The 7,714-nt window shown below is 55.1% G+C and overlaps 1 protein-coding gene across 2 annotated transcripts; it reads right to left on the minus strand.

Annotated features, from left to right (window-relative positions):
• Positions 1-1,772: 1,772 nt before the first annotated feature.
• On the minus strand, positions 1,773-7,238 carry LOC130248626 (uncharacterized). Of its 2 annotated transcripts, none has more exons than XM_056482508.1 (2): positions 5,323-7,238; positions 1,773-1,916 (listed from the first exon to the last, which is right to left on the minus strand). In XM_056482508.1, the coding sequence occupies exon 1, from the start codon at positions 6,685-6,687 to the stop codon at positions 5,749-5,751; it is 939 nt and encodes a 312-aa protein (XP_056338483.1). In that variant the 5' UTR covers positions 6,688-7,238; the 3' UTR covers positions 1,773-1,916; positions 5,323-5,748. The 2 variants fall into 2 exon arrangements, with proteins under 2 accessions (XP_056338483.1, XP_056338484.1); XM_056482509.1 differs by having other exon boundaries at positions 1,787-1,916; positions 5,302-6,924.
• Positions 7,239-7,714: the final 476 nt, after the last annotated feature.

Genomic DNA, 7,714 nt, shown 5'->3' on the forward strand with positions numbered 1-7,714 from the left:
CCAGGGGCAGCGAGCGCGGCCTCGGCGCCTTTGCCGGCCACAGGAAGCTGAGCGGGGCAGGGGCACCACGCGAGGCCGGGGCCGTGCACGGGCACCCGGCCCAGCTGCACAAGGGGCACGGCGAGAGCCTCCTGCGCTTCCCCGAGCCCAGAGGTGGCTGCTGCATCCGCCTCGGGCACATGGCCCAGCATGGCAGCCGCTCTGGCAGGTGTCCCCTGGGCTCTGCGGCGCCGCGGGGACAGAGCCCGGGGCCTGGGGCTCGGTCCCTGCTGCCAGCAGGGCGCTGCCGAGGCTCCAAACGCTCCTGCAGCTCCGGCAGCCTCGGGGCCGTGCCCATCCCTGGGGAGCCTGGGCAGTGCACTGCACCCTCTGCGGGAAGAATCCTTGCTCTAAAATCCACCCTAAATCCTTCCTGGGCCAGCTCCAGCCGCTCCCTGGGTGCTGTCCCTGTTCCAGGTTTCACACACTGGGGCTGGCCCTACATTATTAATTAAATGTTATCTTTTGTGTATACTTCAATTGTTACTTTAACTTTCTCTCTCCTTTTCCTTACTACTCTTTTTCTTCTTGTCTTCTAATATGTACTTTAGACTTCCTATTCTTATTATTCTATCTCTATGTAGTTTTTTCATTTTCTCACGCAGCAGCAGGATCAGCCCAGCCCCAGAGCTGCGGTGCTGTGCAGTGCTGTGTGCGCTGCTCTGGCTCTTTGGCCGCACAGCCCCGTGCAGCTGCTGCCACAGGGATGTGGCAGGAACAGCACAGAGCTGCTGCTGCTGCCTCAGCTGGGGCTGCACCGGGGCAAGCCCACGTTGCGGCCTGCACAGGGTGCTCCGGGCAGGCAGGGCTGCTGAGAACACAGCCAGCCTGGCTCCAGGGAATCAGCTCTGAGGGGTTTTGGGAAGGAATTGTTCCCTGGGAGGGTTGGCAGGGCCTGGCATAGGGTGCCAGGAGTATTGATGTGGTTGGGAAATTATTGTGTATTGCGGGAGAATCCTGGATTCTTTGGATCAGGGTGAAGAGTGTGGAACAAGACTCAGGCGCTCCGTAAATGCTAAAAGCTACAGTTTCAGTTTTTTAGGAGAGAGTCTGCAAGGAGCTGCCCGGCACAGGCACATGCAGATTAAAGAGATAAAAGGGGGAAAGAAAGAGAGAAGGGGGAGGGTAGAGAGAGAGAGATGAAAGAAGGTAAAGAGTGGAAGAAGAAGAGAGGAGCAGGGGGAGGGAGAGAGAGTAATGGGATAAAAGGGTATTGGAGTAAAGGAAGAGGGAGAGGAGAGGAGAAGTGGGAAAAGGAAAGAAGTGCGAAGAGCAAAGAGAGGAAGAAGAGAAGAAGAGGAAGAAGAGGAAGAAGAGTAAAGAGTAAAGTGGCCGACTTCCCATTTGTAATGCAATAAATCCTTTTCCATCATGAATATTCTGATCTCCATAAACCAATCTAATACAAAATACTAATTGTATAGCATTTACAGGCAACCTATAGGAATCCTTATATTAGCATAGTGTGTGACATTGTAAACTCTAAGATCAAATCTTTGGGTGCTGGCCAGTCTTTTGTGTCTTCTGGCCTTGCCCTCTGGCCAACAGCATTGTTTAATTAAGAGTAGATTAGCTTCAGGGAGCCATCCTATTGTGTTTATGGGAATTCAGTAACTAGGGCTTTCCTGTTCTACCTTCCCCAACAGTGTAGCATATTTAAAAGATACTGTATCTTCATTTTTTTGTATCATATATTGTAATACAAATACACAATATGCAAGGAAAACAAATTTGCGAGCTTTTTTTTATCCATTCAATTTTATTTTCAATTCTGTATTCTAAAATTCTTCTTATTGTCATTTCTAAATCCTCATCCTTGCTATTCTAACTACTTCTCATTATTTTATATTCTAACTTTTCTACTCCCTTTCTTCAATGTAGAGAGATATGGATATTGCGAACGGAAGATTCTCGGGATGTACGGGCAGCCAGGGACCCCCTTCACCTCCACCTTGTGGTCTGACCTCAGCTCTGTACCTGGCCACCCCTTGCCGGATGTGAGCTAGAGGAAATGACCCAAGGACCCCTGTCCTTAAAACCCCCTGTAACCCCTCAATAAACGCCATTTGCTGTCCACCACATTGGTGTCCTGGAGCTGATGGACCGAGTGACCCAGGGATAGGGCCACCGTGCTGGACTTGAACCAGGCTACCAGACAACAACTGGTGCCGAAACCTCGGGAATACGTCGGGAACCGATCGCCCGGATTTCGGGGTTCGCCTGCCCAAGATCCAGCGACTGCACCGCTGGCAAGTGCAGTGGGGGAGACGTCCCCGGACCAGCGAGGAATATGGAACAAGTCGCGAAGGTCGTAAGTGAGATCCACGCGCAGTGGGGTCTGAATTGTAAGCTTAAGGATTTCTGTCTTGCAGTGCCGAGACTTATTAAGCTTGGGGCTATAGACGGCCCGGTAGACATTCTCCATCCAGAGATTTGGGATAAATGCACAAAGGCTTTGGCGGAAAACACCATGACCTCAGGGTCAGGAAAAGCGCTTAAAGCGTGGGGAAAAGTAATGTGGGCGCTGCAAACCGCCCGGCAGGAACAGCAAGCCTGGCAAGCTGCCCGAGCATGTCTGTTTGCCGCGCCACAAACGGGGATTGGGGCGGCGACACAAACCGCGGAGGGGTTTGAATCGGGCGAGCGGGTGCGCGCGGGAACCCCGGACCCCCCCTTGCAGCCCCCGGGTCGAGACCCACCTTCACCGGGAGAAGGGGGCCGGAGCGCGCGGGAGTTGTGGCAAGGATTAGCAGACGAGGCGCGAAATGCAGCCATTATATCGGAGATACAGGCGGCGGAAAAGACCGAGCCGCCTCCATACGGTTTTGAAAATGGCGCCAAGCTGCGTGGTCGAGCATTGCGCAATGATGCGGGAGGCGGGGAAGCCACGGGCGTTCCGAACGGCGCAAGCGGGGGAGCGGGGCAGAGGGACGTCCCCCGGGAACGAGCGTCAGACCAATCACAGAGCTCTTTGCAAATTAGATCCTTATAAGGCAAGGACCTCCCCCAGCAGGAGGTGGGGGAAGCACCGGGGAAGGGAACGGCCCGGCCCCCGGGGAACAGGGCGGGGCGGAGCCTGAGAAAAAGACTGAGCAGCCCGGAAACGTCCAGTCAGTCGACTTCCGGCTCTGACTCTGACCGGAGCTGGGACAGCCGGTCAGAGGGGTGGTCAGACACTGAATTGGATACCGGCTGGGAGGTTTACAAGAAGGGTGCCGCGGCTTACAGGGCAACTAACCACAACCCTCCGGCATGGGTTAGGGGGACATCAGACACAAATTGAACCCCCCTTACAGACTGGCGTAAAATAAAAATAGCATGCGCAGAGTGGGCCCCGTCTGCCAAGTTAGTATTCCCGGTCAGAGTGGGGGGTGCCGGCGGAAACCAGAGAACGTATTCCCCGGTAAACCCGAAGGATGTGCAGGCTATTTTAAAAGCGGTTGCCGACAAAGGAATCAATTCTGCCATGGTTTCTACACTTATTGACAGCATTTTTGGAGGCGATGATATGCTTCCCTTTGATATCAAACAAACTTGCAGACTAATTTTTGATGGGGCAGGGATGATCGTTTTTAAGCAAGAATGGGAAGACAATTGTGCCAAGCAGCTAGCCTTGGTAACTGGGGAAAACCATCCTCTGCATGGCTCCAGCATACAGAGGCTGATGGGCAGAGATCCAGCCATGCTTACCCCACAGGCACAGGCAGAGGGACTGCGAGCCCATGAGGTTATGACTACCACCCGTGCTGCCCGAGAAGCCATACGTACTGCCTCTAAAGCAATAGCTAGACCATCGCCATGGTCCACTATAAAGCAGAGTGAGAGTGAAAGCTTCACTCAGTTTGTAGACCGCCTCCAGGCAGCATTAGACTGCTCAACATTGCCCTCAGAAGCAAAAGGACCCGTGCTAGCAGACTGCCTGCGCCAGCAGTGTAATTCAGCCACCAGAGACATTTTAAGGTCACTGCCACCTGGGTCTAATATCGCAACCATGATCAGACATGTTGCAAAGGAAGAACACCTTGCTCCCATTCAAGCAGCTGTTCGCACTGCAATAACCAGTGTGATGGCATGCTCTTTCACTGTGTAAACTCAAAGAAAGATCACAGCTAACCATAGCTCCTAACACAAAACACAAATGCTAAAGTCTACCTCCTCCCCATGCAATCTCCTAACCAAACCCACCCTTTCCAACCCATTCCTAAGCATGTTAACCTTTTGTGTCCAAGTTCTCATTGTTCCCAGAGTCCAGTACCGCCAGGACGATGAGGTGTACCACCTGCTCGAGGAACCAGGCCAGCTCCACAAGCGGGAAGTAATAACAGGCATCACCATCGCGATGCTCCTCGGCTTAGGAGTTACCGGCGCTGCCACAGGTGTCTCGTCCCTGGCAACTCAGCATCAAGGACTGACCCAACTTCAAATGACAGTCGACGAAGACTTGCAAAAGATCGAGAAATCCATTTCATCCCTGGAAACATCCCTTTCCTCACTCTCAGAAGTCGTCCTCCAAAACAGGCGAGGACTGGACCTTTTGTTCATGCAGCAGGGGGGCCTATGTGCCGCCCTGAGGGAGGAATGCTGCTTCCATGCAGACCACACGGGAGTTGTTAGAAACTCCATGGCCGAGCTGAGGGAACGACTGAACCAGAGAAAAATAGACAGAGAAGCTAAACAGGGCTGGTTCGAATCGTGGTTCAACCAGTCCCCATGGCTCACCACCCTGATTTCTACATTAATCGGCCCGGTCATTATAATCCTACTAACACTAATCTTCGGGCCTTGTATATTTAACAAATTAGTACTATTTGTCAAAAAGCGTTTAGAAGCAGTTAACATTATGTTCGTCGAACGCCGACAACAGCTTTAAAGTGTGCTCGTTACTAACAAATTTACAATTTTATACTAACCTTACTAACCCATAAAATTTTAGAATGTCCATATTAGGTAATCCTTATATGATTTTTACTAATCATGAGGGAGGGGGGAAATGTAGAGAGATAGGGATATTGCGAACGGAAGATTCTCGGGATGTACGGGCAGCCAGGGACCCCCTTCACCTCCACCTTGTGGTCTGACCTCAGCTCTGTACCTGGCCACCCCTTGCCGGATGTGAGCTAGAGGAAATGACCCAAGGACCCCTGTCCTTAAAACCCCCTGTAACTCCTCAATAAACGCCATTTGCTGTCCACCACATTGGTGTCCTGGAGCTGATGGACCGAGTGACCCAGGGATAGGACCACCGTGCTGGACTTGAACCAGGTTACCAGACAACACTTCTATGTGTTTCTAATTCCTATTCCTATTCCTATTCCTATTCCTATGCCAATTCCTATTCCTCTTTCCATGCCTATTCAAATTCCAATTCTTCTCTTTGACGAATTCTTAATTCTCATGACTATTCTTCTATTTTTAAGTCCAAATAGCTACTCTTCTGATATGTATTTTGAAATTCTTCTTTTTTGTCTTCTCCATATTCTTAATCTTCATATTCCTCGTGTTCGTCTTCATCTGCTTTGTCGTCATTTTCTTCGCCTTTGTCTTTGTCTTCTCCATTGTCTTCGTCTTCATCTGCTTTGCAGTCATTGTCGTCTTCATATGCTTCATCGTCTTCGTCCTTGCTTTCTTCTCCATCCCCCAGCGCAGCCCCGAGCAGCTGCTGCTGCGACACCAGAGCAGCGGGACCGGTGGGAGCGGGGCTGTCCCGTTTCAGCCCCAGCCTGGGGGAGCCAAGCCGGGCAGGGAAAGCACAGCCAGAGACTCCATCCGAGCTGCTTTGTGTGCCTGGACAGGAGGGCAGAGCCACAGAGCCCCCAGGGCTGAGCCTCCTGCTGCATGGAGCTGCTCCTCATCTCCCTCAGTCCTCGGCAGTGGCCTCAGGCAGGGACAGCAGAATAGCCCCCGCAGCGCCCTCAGCGCCCGCCTGAAGCGGGAGGGACGTTTGCTGGGGGCACACGGCTGCCCATGGAGGGGCTGGGCGGGAGAAGCCGCGTGTCCCACGGGGGCTTGGCCTTGCAGTGAGGCAGACGAGGCACGGAGCGGCCCTGGGCTGCACGGCTCCGCTTCCTGCTCCTCAACCCAGGCCTCTCGAGGGACAGGCACTGGGAGCCCCTCTGCCACAAAATCTCTCAACTGGCTCGCTGCTTTGTTTGCTTCCGGTGGCAGCTCCAGGACGCTCACCTCGTCCCACTCGTCCTCCTCTGAGGGAAAGGGCTCCGTGCGGATGTCATCGTCACTCTCGACTTCACGGTCCTCCCCCATGACCTCACTGTCATCGCTGTCCCATCGGGCTAACTCCACGCTGTCACTGTCTTCCCACTCGTGAACCTCTTGGACTATCTGTCCATCTTCTTCCCATTCGTACAGCTCCTGGATTCTGACACTTTCTTTGCGTTTGTGCAGCTCTTCATGGGTCTCATCGGGGCACTGGCAAATCTCTTGAACTCGCACACACAGCTCCAATTGGTGCAGCTCTTGGCTCCTCCTGGCCTCCCACCGGCAAAGTTTTTGGGCTGTCACAACGTGCTGTTTGCATGCCTCAGTCACAATCACATCTTCCCATTGAGAAAGCTCCTCTTTGCTGTGGCCTTCCAATGGGAAAAGCTCCTCCTCATCACGGCCTTCCCAGCAGGTAAGCTCACGGTCCATTTCGGCAAAGGGCCTCTCCTCCTCCTCAGTCTGTGACACTGGCAGGACTCACCTGACACTGCCCCTGACCGCTGCCTGCTGGGGGCTTCCAGCCAGCTGGGCAAGGAACTGGGACACCTGGGCTTGGAGCTACCTTTGTCCTTGTCACTGTCGCTGTCTGTCTCTAGCGGCGTCCAGCGCAGACAGATCCTGGGAGCTGCTTCCTCCTCCTCCTCACAGAGCGGCGCTCCTGGGACTGAGCACTCCAGGGCTCTGCGCCCCTTATATACCCCCAGTGAAGGGTGGGGCTCTCTGATGTCACAATGGTCTCTGGCCACCACCATGTCCCACGTCACAAAGGGCCATGACATCAAGGTCACAAACGGCCTTGATGTCACAAAGGGCCACCCCCGGCACCCCACGAGCAGTGGAGCAGCCAGGAACTGGCTCGGAGCAGCCCCTGGATCGTGGCCTTGTGGCCCCTGCTGTGCCCAGAGCCCTGAGAGGCTTTGGCCACGCTGGCACAGGGCAGCCCCAGCCCCAGGCTGCAGAGCCCTGGGTTTGCAGGCTGCGCCGCCCAGGCCACGAGCAATCGGCCCCAGGGACGTGCCGGGGCCTTGTGGGCAGCGGCTCCGCGTGCGGCGGGAGGCCGAGGAGCAGGGCTGTCCCTCAGGGCACTGCCCGGGCCCGGGGCTCGTCCCTGCCTTCAGCAGTGCCAGCCAGGGGCAGCGAGCGCGGCCTCGGCGCCTTTGCCGACCACAGGAAGCTGAGCGGGGCAGGGGCACCACGCGAGGCCGGGGCCGTGCACGGGCACCCGGCCCAGCTGCACAAGGGGCACGGCGAGAGCCTCCTGCGCTTCCCCGAGCCCAGAGGTGGCTGCTGCATCCGCCTCGGGCACATGGCCCAGCATGGCAGCCGCTCTGGCAGGTGTCCCCTGGGCTCTGCGGCGCCGCGGGGACAGAGCCCGGGGCTGGGGCTCGGTCCCTGCTGCCAGCAGGGTGCTGCCGAGGCTCCAAACGCTCCTGCAGCTCCGGCAGCCTCGGGGCCG

This window comes from Oenanthe melanoleuca, chromosome 1A (genome assembly GCF_029582105.1).
Source record: "Oenanthe melanoleuca isolate GR-GAL-2019-014 chromosome 1A, OMel1.0, whole genome shotgun sequence".
NCBI classification, from domain to species: domain Eukaryota; kingdom Metazoa; phylum Chordata; class Aves; order Passeriformes; family Muscicapidae; genus Oenanthe; species Oenanthe melanoleuca.